The sequence below is a fragment of the Branchiostoma lanceolatum genome, chromosome 12 (assembly GCF_035083965.1).
Source record: "Branchiostoma lanceolatum isolate klBraLanc5 chromosome 12, klBraLanc5.hap2, whole genome shotgun sequence".
Taxonomy (NCBI): Eukaryota; Metazoa; Chordata; class Leptocardii; order Amphioxiformes; family Branchiostomatidae; genus Branchiostoma; species Branchiostoma lanceolatum.
Genome location: NC_089733.1, coordinates 13,636,738 through 13,653,720, shown reverse-complemented (window position 1 = coordinate 13,653,720; position 16,983 = coordinate 13,636,738). Strand labels below are relative to the sequence as shown.

At 42.4% G+C, this 16,983-nt stretch overlaps 1 protein-coding gene and 1 long non-coding RNA gene across 3 annotated transcripts; one reads left to right on the top strand and one right to left on the bottom strand.

Moving 5' to 3' along the window:
* Positions 1-55: 55 nt before the first annotated feature.
* On the bottom strand, positions 56-10,012 carry LOC136446287 (monoglyceride lipase-like). Of its 2 annotated transcripts, none has more exons than XM_066444626.1 (7): positions 9,064-10,012; positions 7,178-7,325; positions 5,232-5,338; positions 4,578-4,714; positions 3,227-3,340; positions 2,592-2,681; positions 56-1,979 (listed from the first exon to the last, which is right to left on the bottom strand). In XM_066444626.1, the coding sequence occupies exons 1-7, from the start codon at positions 9,323-9,325 to the stop codon at positions 1,650-1,652; spliced, it is 1,188 nt and encodes a 395-aa protein (XP_066300723.1). In that variant the 5' UTR covers positions 9,326-10,012; the 3' UTR covers positions 56-1,649. The 2 variants fall into 2 exon arrangements, with proteins under 2 accessions (XP_066300723.1, XP_066300724.1); XM_066444627.1 differs by having other exon boundaries at positions 7,178-7,329; positions 9,064-10,011.
* Positions 10,013-10,274: 262 nt separating this feature from the next.
* Positions 10,275-14,741, top strand: LOC136446343 (uncharacterized). Its single transcript, XR_010757562.1, has 3 exons — positions 10,275-10,648; positions 13,044-13,104; positions 14,018-14,741. It is a non-coding gene; the product is annotated as an uncharacterized lncRNA (long non-coding RNA).
* The last annotated feature ends 2,242 nt before the right edge of the window (positions 14,742-16,983 follow it).

Sequence of the window (16,983 nt, the reverse complement as noted above, 5' to 3'; positions counted from 1 at the left end):
TGATCGCAGCAAGACTCTGGGTTTAATATCCTTTTTAACGACACAAAAAAGGTGATTTCATAATGCAATGTTTATCATTTTATTTCAGAGACATTCACAACCATTACAACATTGTCAGGAAAAACATGGTTTTAGAAGTGTGATCATTTTTTTGTGAAGCAACATTTGGATGTTGTGAAAAGGTGCATACTCCTAATAGCAACCCAAAGCACTCAGATGTATGGGAGAATTATTCTATGCAGTTGCAATCAGCTCAGCAACCGCTAGCTCGGCGTAGACATTATAGTAAAAGAGCAATTCACTTAAAGTGTTGTTCTGTACATCCTTTAAGTGTCTATGATGAATTTCAATGAGTTTCATTTGGTAATATGTATGACTGTGCAATATGTTATATTCTATAATAGATCCTAAGATATTAGGAAGACGGAGAAACGAATAGAATTTAAGAATTTTGGTGTCATCGGTTGCTGAGCTGATCATAAACGGCCGCAGGTCCGATGTTAATAACTAACAAAGAGGGCAGATGTTATTTTATGACATTTAACGTTACGTACATTAACGAGCATTGTACAAAAGGCACAGTATTAATGGTGCTTATAGCTATAGGGATCCTCCTCTCTTGAAAGGGTACAACAACAGAATAAGAACAAACGAAGTGAACAAAGGTAACATCCAAATTACTTTAAACGAAATAACAAGTTAAAGTAATTAACATGATAAAACAGGATGTTAGTTAAGGGTTTATTTAGCGACTTGTGGCCAACGTCTTCTAGTGTATTACCAAGCCAGTAATCTTACTCTCTAGTTGATTGATTTGATTTGATTTTTGGAAGTGGCTACTGACAGGACGATCCTGTCAGCAGTAGAAAAAATTGAACTGCTCAGCACTGACAGCAGTGTAAAGATTTGCACTGCTGACAGGATCATCCTGTCAGCAGTACAATTTTTTCCACTGCTGACAGGATCGTCTTGTCAGCAGTGTAATTTTTTCTACTGCTGACAGGATCATCCTGCCAGTAGCCTTAGGCTTGCTTTTTTTAGAATTGCAACGGTACAATAAACGTGGGACACAGGCAGTGGTGAATGTGTTGAAATTCCCCGGGGTAGGCTTGTGGTGTAAAAGGAGGGATAGACCCGCTAGACAATACGGTGACCAGGTATGATTTAACGTGCTGGCATCCTGTCTGTCACCCAGGTGACAATATCCCGTCGGACTGTCTCCGCTTCCTCCGGCGACTCGTTCAGGAGCTCGTGGAACAGGCCGGGATACATCTGTGAACAGATAAAATGTATAGGACTTGCTTTTGTATTCATTGTCTCCCTTCTCAATGAATTTTTGAATGTTTATTCATCTTATAAATTTAGAAGAGAGAGAGAGAGGGGGGGGGGGAGGAGAGAGAGAGAGAGTGTGTGTGTGTGTGTGTGTGTGTGTGTGTGTGAGTGTGAGAGAGAGGGAGTGCACATGTGTGTGGGTGTTTGCGCGCGCGTTTGTGTGTGTATGTGCGTTTGCATGTGTGTGTGCGTGTGTGTGTGTGTATGTGTGTGCGTGTGTGCGTGCGTATGTGTTTGTGTAACAGTGTGCATATGCCTATGTGTGGTCGTGTGTGTGTGTGTCTGTGTTGGTGTGCGTGTGTGCTTGTGCTGCCAAGTTATCTCTGTCTGTGAGACTGGAAGGGTCGCAAAGCGCACGTATGAGCATCGTCTGCAACGATACGGATCGCATTGTTCAAAGATGTAGCCCAAGCTGGCATCCGTAACGTTACCTTCAACTGTTTATCGGCGCTGCTACAGTTCTCATACAGAACTCTGGACCCCTCCGGAGAGTTGATTCTGTCTTCCTCGCCGTGCAAGATCAGGACAGGCGGACTGAAGGTGGCGACGTTGTCCAGAATCTTGGTCATGGCGCCGAACATCTGCACGCTTTGGCGTACGGTCGCTCCGTCATGATAGATCAGTCGGTCGTCGGCATACGCCTTCGCCTGGAGAACAGCCAAGAGTGTTTTTTTTTTACTTCTTTTATCTATGCTAGGGCCTCGTCCTCAGCATTCAACAGCAGAGCTGGATGTGACCATGACGTAAGCGTTGTCCGCCATATTGGACGGTTAAACCCGACAGTTTCAATGTCACGAGATCGCACATGTAACAATAGCTATCTACCCCTCAAAAATCACGACCACAGCATGTCCAGAATACGAGATATCAAAACCGGAGGTTCCACTGCAGTACACCAGAAAGCCGCTAGGAGGCCCATTACTGATGATCTTCGTTTTCCCGACCGAATATCGTTATGACACATCCAGAGCTTCTCGGGCTATCCTGTCTATAGCCACACACACAGACACACAAACGGCACCTTACCCCAAAATTTTGGGTTGAACTTCATCAACCTTCTTCACTAGATGGACCCGTCTACTGCTACTTCAAACACGTGACTGCAGCAGCGGGTCGTAAGTGTCGGACAGCCTATTTCGCCCCCCGTCTCGATCCGTATTTCAAAAAAGCTTGTATGTTAAAGAATCCGTACACGCAAACATTCTATGTCCCATCCTCATAAAGTCTGACAGACCCATGGATTTTCCACATTTTCTTACCTGGGCAGGGTCGCTGGTAATAAAACGGCTGTCAATCTTCCTGACCTTCAGTCGTGGGAAGATGGCCGCCAACGGCTTACTTATCCACACCTGTGGTAAGGAAAATAAACTCCTTAAGCTTGTGTCCCCTCTTCACTGACGCGGCTATCCTTGTGCGACCATTGGGTGAACAAAACTTTCATTAGTAGTTCTACAAAACCCCTTCTTTGTAGTTTACGAACTTTATTGAGAAAGACGTGCATTTTGTTTTGTAAGTTTTATGTGTTTTGTTGTCTTTGAAATCATACTCTTAAATCATGAGATACATGGTACCATTCCGATTTCCAATTATGAAGTCATATTTGCGATGTTTTCCATTACAAGACTCAAAAAACATGTACCATATGTAATTTATTGCAGGCGGAACATTAACAGATACCAATTATGCAAATAGATTCCTATTAAGTGGAATTTAAGTGGTAAATGATTGGACTGTCAACATTGTGACCTGTGTAAGTTAATCAAAGGTGTACATGACCATGCATAGATTATGCAAATGTGGAAGTCATTTGCATAATAAGACCATTTCATGGAGATATGAGGTCTCTGAACTCCTGTTAAACTCTCTGTTACAACATATACCGTTAGCCTCTCACCAGAAAACAGCTTGGGGCGAGGTTAGGATCCCAGATGATCATCGCCCCAGACAAGATCACCCCTGAGAACAGATCCGGTCTCTCCATGGCGGCCAGGGCAGTGATGGCTCCTCCCTGTAACAACGGCAGCTTGGTCAAAACAACTCAGTATGTCGGCGCCCATCGACTAGAGGCAAGGACATCATATAGAATGTCGTTGCTAGAGGATAAAGCTAGGTGGTCGCTAACGACAGGCTCTCCAGTTTCTCTGATGTCAATAAGATATGAATAGTTGTTTTTTAAAGGAGTGTTTCAGGAGCAAAAAGAAGGACGCTCGCCCACTTAATTTCAAAGAAAGAAGGAGACGGCACTTCATTGGTAAATTCAAAGGTCAAAATATATTCGTTTTTAGGACCACACTTAGCACAGTAATGTACGGTGGTTTGCATCACAGCCTCATTTGATATAGCCTGGATACCAGACCCTTGTCGCCAGACGATAACCCATTATTGGCCGGGGGAGCACGTCATACGCGATATAGAATTTGTACCCGGTCTCTCTTGGCATCCGATCTCTCATACCGCGCGAGAGATAATTAGGGGCCGTGTGCTAACTGTGGTGGCGGGGCAATTTGCTTTCCCGGCCGAGGGATTAGTGACTGTAGCGCGGTGTTCTGAGGCTAATTTATAGATTAGATACAGTTGTTATGTTCCCAGCTTTGGCACACAGGAACGTCCAACTTGATAAGCGATCTCACATTTCCGAGCCTGGATCAAAATTCATTACTAGAATCTTGAACTTTGACCTAGACCACAATGCATTACTACTGCACATGCGCGCTTCGGACTGTGACATGGCTTATTACAAAAACCTTATCTTACTATTCCATACCGTACTGCAGGTGAGCCCTGGCGTAATCTGTCATTATTCTTCATGGTCGCTAATCTGATCAAGATCCGATGATTCCAATCATACTCTTTTTTTAATAGATGTGGACACAATGTTCTGAAAACCTTGTATATAAGTTAAGGTAATTGTGAATAATTTTATGAAGCTAACAATGTATAATGTAGTCCCAGTCCAATTCAGTGCACACGTCGCGTGCACTGCGAAACTGTGATACTTTTTAATGATATGAAATAAACCAATCATCATCATCATCATCATCAATGTGATTAATGCGAAACATGTTAACGTTTATTGTACAGATTGGATCACAAAATTATGTGAAAAGTGAAAAGTGGTGGGTGTACTACGGAATCTCTCAAAACAACTTTTTTCCATATACTTTGCAGCAATCTCGACACCTATTCAGAAACTGAGGTTGACTGTGATTACATCAATGCAGCATTGAAGATGTGGGCCACCTCACCATAGAGTGTCCCAGGATGAAGACGGGGAGGCCAGGGTGTTCGGCCCGAACCTTGTCCACGTGCTGAAGGGCATCCCGCACGTACTCGTGAAAGGACGTGACGTCAGCGCGCCGACCCTCGCTCTGTCCGTGCCCAACTAGAGAAGCATGTAGAGCTCAAGTTTCTCACCCTCATAAATCAGGCCCCCTAGCTACGCTCCACGATGACATCGGTCGCGAAGGGGCCCTGATTACCAGCGTGCCCAGACATGGTTATTGCGACTTCCGTCTGGAGATGAGTTCGTCAGTCCGCTCATTGCCAAATAAGGCCAGCTCATTCATTATTCATGAACAAGTGTCCGCGACGTCGCAATAACCATGTCTGGGCACGCTGGTTATCAGGGCCCCTTCGCGACCGATGTATCGTGGGGCGTAGGGGGGCTGATTTATGAGGGTGAAGTTTCTTTGTTTGCTGATTTGTTTGTTTGTTTGAACATTTATATATTCATGGATCATCTATAAGAAGCTCAAATCGGCAAAACGTTAGCAGGTTATAGTCATACTCATAGTATACACATAAAGAAGTTGAATGTCCCTAAATGTATATCATAAGTTATAAACTTACATTTCTTGAGAATAATGTTGACATAACTTTGGGTTTACTCCCAAGCTTACCATGGTCGTGTGAGAAGACGAGTATCCCCTCCTTGCTGAGATCATTGGCGATCTGTTCATACCTCAGACAGTGCTCAGCGTACCCGTGACAGATCATCATCAACATTCTGAAGTAACGAAAAACGCATCATGTCATTCAGTAGTCTCACTCGTGTGAATAAACCCATTCGTAAATTCGTTTACGCATGTGCAGTGTCAAATATGAAGGCCCCAGAGACGAAAACAAAAGCCGGGTAGGTATTTTTATGCAAATCGAGACAATGTCGACACTGAACTGTTTAGGTCAGGGGCCCTCACCTTTGACACGGCACATGCGTATTCGAATCTACGAACGGGCCGGGCTAGCTCAATCACTTTAATATAGCAGCAGGAAAATATAGCGATTTTGGGTAAAATGGAGTAGGTCACGGCACTTAAATTTGACGGTTTGAACAAACATTACTGTCTCAAATACTAGTAATCAAATATTAGTGATGATAAAATTTTAGCGGTTGACAAGTGACCGTTAAATCAGCTAAAATTAAGTTACAGTTAACAAATCAAGAATTACAGTAAATTGTTCATTGTTCATCGGGTGACGTAAGAGAAAGCATATATGCATCCTTACTTCATGATTTTGCTGCCATTAATATCAATACTTGTAGATGAAAGCCCTTTAATTCAACAACATACTTCGAGATCTTAGTAATAAGCCGTTGCCAATTCTGAACATTCTGCGACGGCTATAGCTAAAATAATACGGTAGGAAACAAACAATCTTTTGTTCATTTCATGGGTTTGAAATAAGGGGTTCTACATAAACCTAGAATTAAAGTCTCAGACAGTCACTTTCATTCAATCTTTATCTAAACAACTGGTAGACATAAGTCTGTTTTTCTGACAACTGTCCCGACAATAGCAAAATAGAAATAGGAACCATGGGAAATAAGACAGTTCCGTGATAGATAAAGAAAGGTAATCCTCACGTTTATCAAGGAAGTATCAATAACAACAATGGGTCTACGTGCTGAGGACACAGTTGTCCCTAGTCGCTGAGTAGCAAATTCAACTCATGCAGAGTAGGATCAACTGCAGACAATGCGTTGATGAATGTTAGACATCCAGGTAGTAAGATACGCCAAAAATAGTTACTCAAGCAACTGGATAAAATTTTGAAACAGACAATGCTTGCCGCTTGGGACTGGCAGGTTTCCAACGTATGTTTGGTTTATGCGCATGCGTAGCAGGTAGACCCATTGTTGTCGTAGTTCTTCTTCCCAATCATTGTTTTGCTATTGTTGGCACTGAGCGAGACGACTTAAATCTTTCTGTCGAAATCCTTGTCTCAAACCCATTAGATGATTCGTTTCATAATGCCGTTGAAAATGCTTAGAATATCGGCATAAAACCAAGATCTAGGAGTATGTTGTTGAATCAAACGCTACGGCTTTCATCTATTAATGACAGCAACATCATGATGTATATAAAATATAAATGATGCTAATATATATATATATATATATATAACACTGTACATGCCATACTCATCAGTGGACTTCATGTGTATGCTATTTGTCTGGAGATACCTAGAAGGTGAACTGTCGAAAACTGGGAATGTCTATCCTAAGCCACAGCAATCGAGGATTTGTGAACGCAGGAATCTACACATTCCATCAAACAGTTCAATCCTAACGCCACAATAGAAAGTAATCAAGTCAGGAAGCCATGTATTTTACATGGTATACCTTGGTGCGAAGCGCGCGTTCGAATCATTCTATGGAAGCCGGAGTGACACAAGTAGAAGCCTGTGTGATAACCCAAAATATCACCGGGCTTGAACACCCGTATCGAATGTCATCCCAGACCAGGCATGACAAAAACGCAGATCGATATCCACACATTCTGTCAAACAGTTCAACCCTAACGCCACAGTAACAAAATGATCAATTAGGAAGGCATGTGCATACCTTGGTGCCTGTTCTTTGGGTTCCCAGTACTTGCAGAAGAGATGCTTCCCGTCTGAGTTCACCAGATGCGGCAGCGTCGAGTACAACACACCCTGTGGAGTCCTCGGAGCGTCAGGGCTTCTTCCAGAACCAGGGTACATTATACAATCTTGCTATTTAATAAAGATAGTTAGTTAAAAGTGGATCTTCAGTCTCTTCGTTGTCATCAGATTCTTGTCAAGCTAGTTCCTTGTTCTTGACATGCGAATGTCGCATGAAGCAGTGGAAACCGAGGTAAGAGAACGAACAACTGCTCAGGTCGGCAGCTGTACCCGTTTTGCAGGCAGTACACAATGCAGTAAATAATGTACAGTTCGTACACAATACAGTAGGTTAAGTTAGTACTAGTACACAATACAGTAGATTATTATATCATAGACCAGGGTCTATGACATATAATGTATTCATACATTCTCTACGGAATACATACGAATTTTAAGGAATTAATAACATCCACTACTTACAAAAATTACGGAATTCAAAGTAGTTTTACGGAATTGATGCAATCCTTGATACTAATTTGTTGGGCCAGTCCCTGGTCACGTGACATGAGCGGCAAATTCAATACTGTGACCTCCGGACTTCCATTTCTTCCTATATGATATATATGTTTGGTGTCTATGCAAGGAAATATTTATGAGGGCCTGCATGGGGGAGTAGTGATTATGAATTACGCAACATTTTCGCCGCCGATTACGAATTACGTTGAAGTCTCAGAGCTGATTACGAGTTACGTTAAATCATGAGGCTTTCGAACCGGCTTAAAGACTATCTAGTTCTGCGTCAAAGCTATTGATATTATGTTAAATACCTACTTTTGAGGACACCTCCTTGAGAGCGGCCTGCATGGGGGCGTCTCGAGAACGCTAAACGCTAAATTCCGGAGCTACATATGACGCTAAATTTAGTCAGCCTCTCTACGCCCTACTCTAAATTCTGAGTCAAAACTCACACACCTAGAGGCTGAACTCTTAGCTTCGTCAAGCAAGCGATTTTTAGCATCATGGAGATGACTTGAAAAGCACCTTAATTTAGCATTTGCATTAAACGCATGAGTGATGATGACGAAGTCTAGACTGGCGTGAGGTCACACGCAATGACTTCTGTATCAAATGAAGTTTAACCTGTTTGTTTACTTATAATACGTAGCACTATTGAACTACGAACTTTCACGTCACATCTGACATGGGAAGCCACATTTGAGCCCGATAAACAACACAGCTTGCTTATGAATGAAGACCTTTTATGGTGGAAATTTCTATTTTCGTGTACTTAGAAATAGTAATGTGACGTTATAGAGGGACCTGTGCTATCACATACATTGAAGTTCTCCTAACTCCATTTCAGCGTATTTGAAGGAAGTACAGTCTCATTGCACAATGTCATGGCTCGTCCAATGACAACATGGTATCCTGACGTGCGCTTTTGTAAAAGACACTAGATTTGTGCGGCAACGTTTAACCAAATTGATATAACAATTGCACTGACAGTGACTGCAATTGATAATATGGTCACGTCCATTACCTACCAAACCAATTACCCCACCCCATTCCTACCCCACCTCGACACGTATACGTATTTTTCCACCCGAATAAATAACTTTCGGAACGACTTTTTCGTAACTTTTGAGCATAACGTGTGGCAACTGAAAACAGAAGAAGCATTCAGTGCGAGAAAGCCTGTCAAAAACTGGTCTGGTCTTTTTAAACAGAGTTAGCAGCAATGGCAGCACATGCCTTCTTATATGAAAAATAGTAACTTTTAATATGTATATATAAATAAATTTCTAAGTCGCAATGCAAACATTCTTCAGAGATCTAGAATTCGTACAATAAATGTATTCCCACCTGTGAGGCACAAATCGGATGACAATGTTAGGGATATCTTAGCGATGATCCGCCACGCGGTATTACTCCTGCATGAAATGAAGTCGAACCAGTCTGGTCGCTCTGGAGCTAATTGTGAGTCACCTCTGACATGGGAGTGGCCATGAATTAACATCCCAGCCTGCTCTTGAGTGAAGTAGATAGTGTAATGTGATTTTCGATGGTGCAACTGATTGTTATTTTTGCACAAAGGGTAAACAAATACTAGATGTACGTGCATCATAGAGGGGCCATCGTAAGACCTCGGGGTATACGTAGATGTAGTCACACGTCATCGATCGAGAGTGAGGGTATCGCACCCAGGGTGTTCTTTGCTGAGCTCATGCTTTGCTTGGGTTCGCGGCCTTTCAGCACGATGCTCTGCGTACCACAGTAGACAGTATACTTAGGGGAATTTTGATAGAATTCATCGCGGACATAATGATGGGAGGCGCTCGCTTGTGGATTGGACCATTTTGAAATCAGCCTACGCTTAACCAGCAATTTATGGATTACGCTTTACGTTGCATAAAGGTAACTTACGGTTTACGTAGAAAGAAAGCGACCAATTACGCGTTACGGCTTATGTACTGATTACGAATTACGTTGATTTGGGGCGACTGCCTACGGATTACGAACACGAAAAAGGCTGAATTACGCCTTACGAAAAAGGGCATGCAGGCCCTCATTTATAGTATACTAGTCTGATTTAATCGCCATATAAGCCTCTGTCAGTGGGAGATTGCGTTACAATTGCAAGTAGTTATCGAGAATCTATTGCAAATGCAAACAGTGTTATGATATTTATCTTTTATGACAAATTTGTACCAATGTCGAGAGTTTTCCAAAATCTAAGGCTCCAACATTTCACAATCTTTGGATCTTTTAGTTTCCCACGCACGACGGGCAAAGGTTGGTCAGGCACTTGAAGCGCTATTTGTGGACAGCCCCTTTTGTTTTTTTACATAGAGAGAGAGTGATAGATACTAGTAGGTAGATAGATAGATAGATATAGATATTGCAGACCTATATCTATAGACCTTCAAAGATTGTAGTCATTTAATATATACTCATACTTTTGATAGAGAAGTGCAAATACAAACTGTCAGTGTCTCACTACTAGCACCTCAACTGAGGTCAACCGAGGTCAACTATGTTGACCTAGTTTCATCATATGGGGACCAGCCGGTGGTCTGGATATTAGCTGACTTCAGGGATTTCAGGGCTCTGATCTAAATATTGAAATCTAATCTCACGTTTTAACCAATCAGTCGTGTGATCTAATTACATAATCCCTCCCACTTGATAAATTGCACACTCTGTTATAAAAACCTCGCCACAGTCCCCGCCCTCAGCGTTTCATAACCTTCGAGGCTAGCGTTACATACAGTATACCGTCAGGTCAGCTCCGGGGCAAGGGCGCGCCGTGCAGCGGGGATTGCGGACCGGGGCACCCGGCGACAATAGCAGGACCGCATACCGGGGCCCGCCGCCAGGAATAGTCTAACACGACGGGGAAACGCTTACGGGCTTGTGTTGAGTCACGGAGACCCGGAATTCTTTCAAGGTAAGTTTTTGAAAACTTTTCATACGTTAAATGTGTTTCTGTCGAAGTTTCTTACACTTGATAATAGACAGCAACTTGAAAATTTACTTGTACTTTGCACTAAATTTTACAAAATGAAAACTATGAAATACCAAGATGGGCACAGTGGTTTTATTTTAGCCTCTACCATGCAGGCCCCTCGGATTTCGCTATGTTTATAGGCCCAGGGCTATCTTCGGCCGAGCTTTCTTCGTGGCATACGGAACTCTCTGTTGCCAGGTTTATTGTCCTTTGCACCCGGTGCTTTTTTTTACTCGGTAGGAGTTGGCCAACCTCTGCCGCGTGAATGCAAAAGCACCAGGCGGCGAAAAGCCCCCTCTGCCCCGACGAGAGCCAGACCGAAGCACGGTAGACTTGATGCCAACTTAGAGTGTACGTTTCTGTCCTTAACCTCCTTGTATTTGTTCTCGTATTCGTCTGCTCCGGTGTTTCTTTTACCAATTTTGTTACTGCCGAGAAGTCTAAATTTTCTCTTTGTTGACGAGTTTTGTTAAAGCTGATATGTGTTTCCGTAATCATGCCTAATGTGTGAGCTGTCGATGAAGATTAGACACCCAGGTAATAAGATACGCCAAAAAAGCAGTTACTCAAACAACTGGATATGATTTAATATGTGAGCTAGTGAATGAGATGCCTAGACGTTGTTTTGACAACTGGCTAAAGTGTACATTGCTTTCCACGTATTCTATCCTGCTAACGTTGTAGTTCAGGAATTCGTTTGGTTATTTTGATAATTGCCACAAATACTAGTACCTTGTTAAGATGTTGTACACTTGACGAATTTTTGAATTTGTTATATCAACTCGTTCTTGGCTATTCATTGTTGTGGCGGACATCTCAATGTGTCACTACTTACGTTACATGTAGAATGATGATCAACGAGTAGACAATTTGTCACCGTTTTTTATAATGTCAACAATGATTTCCGCCCAGAACAGTTCTGGGTTCTTGTGATCGTGGGGTACCAGGTATAAATTTCTTCGTCTTGTTGCGGACTACCGTAGAATAACGTTGCACAAGGGTAGTTAGAAGTAGCGCTTTACTACTTGGTCTGCTGCATTCTGAATCTGTTGGTTTTATACTAGTCAGTGCTATTTATATGGACTTTCTATAAATTTTCGCTAGTTTTCGGTGTTTGTAGGATTTTTTTGTTGGTTCGCTGTAGTATTACGATTAGAAAGGCATGCTAGCGCTGTATACGGGCGGCACTGGACGGCCAGGAATGGCGCTAGGGGACCCTGTCCCCCGGGCGTCTGTTTTTTTTCAAGTGTGCAAGATTAAAAAGGAATGTCCTTTAGTCGATGGTCGTGAGCTCCAAAGCGTAGAAAGGTTTTTCGACCATGGTAAGTAAGTAAAACCGTGACCCGGATATTTTTATATGTTATCAGTCAAATCCAGTGGTTATATTGTAAACATACTAATGTCGACAGAGTTGCAGTGACAGAATTTGGTCGTTTAGGGCATCGCTTCTTGTTGTTCGACGTCATGATACGCGAGGTGATACCAATGATTTGTTGTTTTTATTGAATCAGTATTTTCAATATTCCCTAGCATATGTTTTGTTTTCTTTGTACCGATTGTATGGCGATTGCTGATTAGCTGTCCGTGTTTTTTTAAGGCACTTGTACTCGTCTATGATTGGTTGTATTTTGTATTATGCATTCATTTGTTTGTAAGGGCCTTACTTTGATGTTCTGTATTAGGTAAGTGGGTTATAGTCGTTGTCATTTTCTTCTTGTTGTAAGTCTTCTTTTGTAATGTAGCATTTTTTCTAGTTAGCTCTGTTGATTACTTCGATCAGTATAAGTTTCGTAAACTTTGGTCCAATATGCAACTAGTGACGTAAATCATATGCTTGAGTGATCAATGAAGTATTGAGGATGACTGAGTCATGTATATTTTCATCTCCACGAAAAATTGATATAAATGATGAAGTGCAAATTATGCATATTGAGACTAAATTTGCATTACTAATGAGGTTTTCTATTACGGGGCACTTGCATACTGTGTCATCTAACACATGTTAGTTGCAAAACTTGTGCAAATATTCCTCTGCTGGAAGGCCTGTCCCTAGGGGCCCGACAAACCATAAAGGGATATTCATCCAAACCTGTATACTTGTTTTTGATATGTGGATAGCTTAAGTGATGATCGATTTGATTAGATAATACAAATCAGAATGTAATTTTCATGATTTTATAAACCCAAATAAAGAACAAACGTTGAATAATTTTGAAGTCTTTGTGAAGTAAGGATGATTTTTATTAAAATAAAGGGCAAATCAGATTTTTTTTTGAGTGATTGGCAGTAGATGACATCAATTTATTCATGCCCTTTTCTCTCTTTGTTCCCGCAGGTGAGCTACGCCATGCCCACCCTGAAAACCTTAGAAGGAATTCACTGGCTAGAGTAAAGAGGTGAGATGAAATAACGATCCGTATAAAGGCACAAAACTCGGTGGCTCACCGCCTATGAGACAACGTGAAACACGATGTCTCATAGCGGTAAACCCACACAGGCAACAGCCAGCCTGCAGGATTTTTTCCGTGATCAGAATTTTGTTTGACGAAAAAAAATCACCGGATCCGGAAATAATTATTTTTGTCCCATTCCCGCCGCGCGGGCGGGCGCTGTTATTGGTGGAATATCAAACGTCCTTTATCATGTTTCGAGGGAAGAAAGCGCGTGTGAGCTTGAAAGTTTAATAATATTCACCAAAATTACAGAAAGTCTGATAACTATATAAGTATTTCAGACTTTTATGCATGTGACTTCTTTGCTTGCAACAACGGACGCTGAACGGGAGTGGGGGAAATAGTCACAAAAACGTTAGTCCGGTGAGACCGGTCAGAAATGTAATATAATGGGGACGGGAATTTCCCCACCTACTGGCCTGTGTGTCGTCTTTCCGGTCGCCAGAGGGCGTTAGAAATTATCTGAATCGGCTCTGCCGCAAACCTACGCAGATTTACTAGTTTTCGTTGCAAAATTCCAAGCTCTCATTATCTTTACACACCTATTTTTGCTGGTTAAAGATAACAGAATATGCAAAATCTTTGGACGTCATGAGTGGTATAAATTCTGTCAAATGACTAAAATGACGGGTGCTGGCTAGATCACTAAATTTTGCCGTTTTTGTTGACCTGGGTAACATATAATTCATATGTTGGGTCATTGTAAAGGCTGACCTTCATAACTGAGCAAGCATCTCAGACTCTCAACCTGTGTTTACTGGTTTGAATAAAATATAGATAGATAGATAGAGAGAAAGGGAGATCAATTTGTTCCTCGGCGAACGGCAGTGAATGATTTCTCTCTTTGTGTCCGCAGGTGAGCTACGCCGCGGCCACCCTTGGTTCTATAAGGACCTCACTGGAGTCATCGTGGAAGAATTGGAGTGTGCGCTGATAACATCAACCCAGGAGAAACAAACAATGAATGCAGGATCGTCGCAAAGCCGAAAAGAAAAAAAAGAGAGAGAAAAAAAATATGAAGGGTGACGCAAACGCACAGGTTAAAAACAAATGAAACACAAACGAATAAAAACTCTCACACAAAACATCTACTATGCCCAATGTTAAAGAAACCTTGCTTGTATCCGCGTCCTTCCTTTATCCTTTATGTGTTCGCTATAGTCTTCAGAGAGCATCTAAAAGAACATGTATCAGCTATATATCCAAACATAAAATCCTTTATTGTGGGCGTCGCCAAAAAAGAACTTATTCGAAAATCAAGCTTTGATATTTCAATGTATTCCTAGTTGAATCTTATCAGAACAAGAGGAATGTAAATATTGTTCTCTCTTCTTAGAAACAGAGAAGCATATTTGAAAATCAAAAAATGATAGCCAGTTTCTGTGCCTTAAGTAGCAAGTTCGCCAAAATGGTGTTTTACACATACAAATCTACAAAGGCCTCTCCTTTCCTTCCATAAACTACACAGCCGACGGCTACCTCAAAACCAATTCCCAGGGGAATGCATTCGTGCAATTCCTGAAATTCTTTCAAAGTGATCGTAATACTGTAATAAATGCCTCCGCCCCTGAGGCGTCGCCAAAAAAGGAATAGAATCTCAAAGACAGTGCAATATGACAGAGAATCAATTTAGACGACTGGTAGATAGAGCTACGTGTGTCACAGAAGTCGATTCCTACTTGGCTCAACTTAATCTGTAGCCTTGCAAGCACTTCTTTAAAAAAATTACTACGGTGGCCCACAATGACAAATTTGGTCGCCTACCAAAACTATTTCGTCGACCACGCAAATCGTGTCGTTAACTGCGTGTACAGGAAAATTTCTCGATAGAATTTGTCCCTTCTGGCCACCTTAAAAGTACATCGGCTATAATCGATAATCAGTAGTGAGGCAAAATGATAATAGTATCATGGGCAAGATCGACCATTACTAATTGTCCTGAGGGTCCCGCGGCAATCGTTCCGAGTCGGCCATATCTTATCTCAGTATCAATGTATCGGAAGAACTCCCCGCGCCGTGTGAACACGTAAACTCGGTCGTTTCCCGAGTAAGACGTGAGGACATACCCGGAGCTGGTTATACACATTCCACCCAGACTCCAATTCCAGACGCCTTTTATTTCTGTATGACCTTTAAACTTGTACAAAAAGCTTAAAGAGGCATTAAAGACGTAGACGTAGCTATCAGCACTCTCTAGCACAGCAAAAATGCTACCTTCATTGTCTACGGCAACGGATTCAAAACACCCACTCTGCTCGGCTTGTGTCATGTGAAGTACCGCACCATCCCTCCGCAAAACGACAACGATTGGCCAAGTGTTCCGCCCGGTAACGATGATGTTGTTGCTCTGTCTGTCTACGGCGACACCTCGGACCCTCACGCCAGGCTTGCTCGTCGAGAACCCGGCTTTGACACAACCACCTACTGTGTACTGTACAATACTATTTCTCCACTTGTCAGGACGGCCTATAACCCATAGATGACCATCAGAGTCAATCGTGATGCCATAAGGCCTCATGAACTGGTTCCCAGTACCTGGAAGGACCGTAGGAAACATATACAGATGGGCGCCCGACATGTTGTGGACCTGTACCCGTCTGTTGTTTACGTCGGCCACGAAGATCTTGTTGCTAGGCGACACGACGACTCCGCTAGCCCAGTTGAATTCTCCGGGTCCTGATCCTCTTTTCCCGAAGGCGATTCTGCAATGTACAGCCGGGGCACTTACCTTCTCTTCTGAAAAGAGACAAAACGCCTCACAATGAGAAAAGATCGAAAAATTGGTGTTCGCACGATTAGCTCACGGCATTTATTTGTTACCGGGTTCCGCGTTGATTCTGAGCCCGAGTTAAAATGATTCGGGGTCCCGGCCGGGCCCAAAAATAGCCCAGCAGCCACAGGGTGTCCGACGGGGCCACATAGGGGTCACGCCCGAAAGTGTCCCGAAACGGCCCGTGAACTACCCGACGGGGCCCCTTTTTTAAAAATTGGGACCTAGGCATTAGACAGATTAGCCAAGAGGCCCGGTGGGCGTCACTCCACCGTCAAATGAGGAAAGTCGTGCAAAGTGCCTTTCCGAGGGGTACAACATTGAGACATGTCAGCTAGAGTATCGAACCCGGGGCCTATTGGTATTGCGCCGGCGCCAAACGCTCTAATCACTACGCCACACGATGCCACGTATTCACAGTTTCCATCAGAATATGTCGTCAAAATCAAAGGACATTATGTCCTTCGTAAAAACAAGAACCATAAAAGCAATGAATATAAATCCATTTACATATATCTCTTTATGGTTCTAGGTCAGCTTTGCACTCTAGATTTGTGTCTCGTCAATTCATATCACATATCGCGAGACGAAACATTTCAAGCCAACAGGTGTACAAGCAACGCATTCTTATGGGAAGTAAGGATACACTTTGTTCACCTTCTTTGGCAGACACCAGCTCCTGTGAACAATCGGGTGTCTTAAGATATGGTTCCAACCCCAAACTGTTTTCTGTTGTTTGAATTGATGGAACCTGGGAGGAGAAAATAAACATTACACCTTATGATGATGATGACACCTTGTACAAATTGTCCGTACTACCCAACCAGATGAGATCAATGTATAGAACTTTTTCTGTGCCGAAACTATCAATTCTGATCTTATTAACGTTATATCACTTACACTTAACATTTTTCTACCGAGCAACGTCAATTTGGCACTACCACTGCCTCCTAAAAAGGGAAACCCGCAGTACTCGAGTACGCACAGACCATGGCCTCTCGCTGCAGATACTATCATAATCATACATGTACTAATTTACTCTATTCAATTTG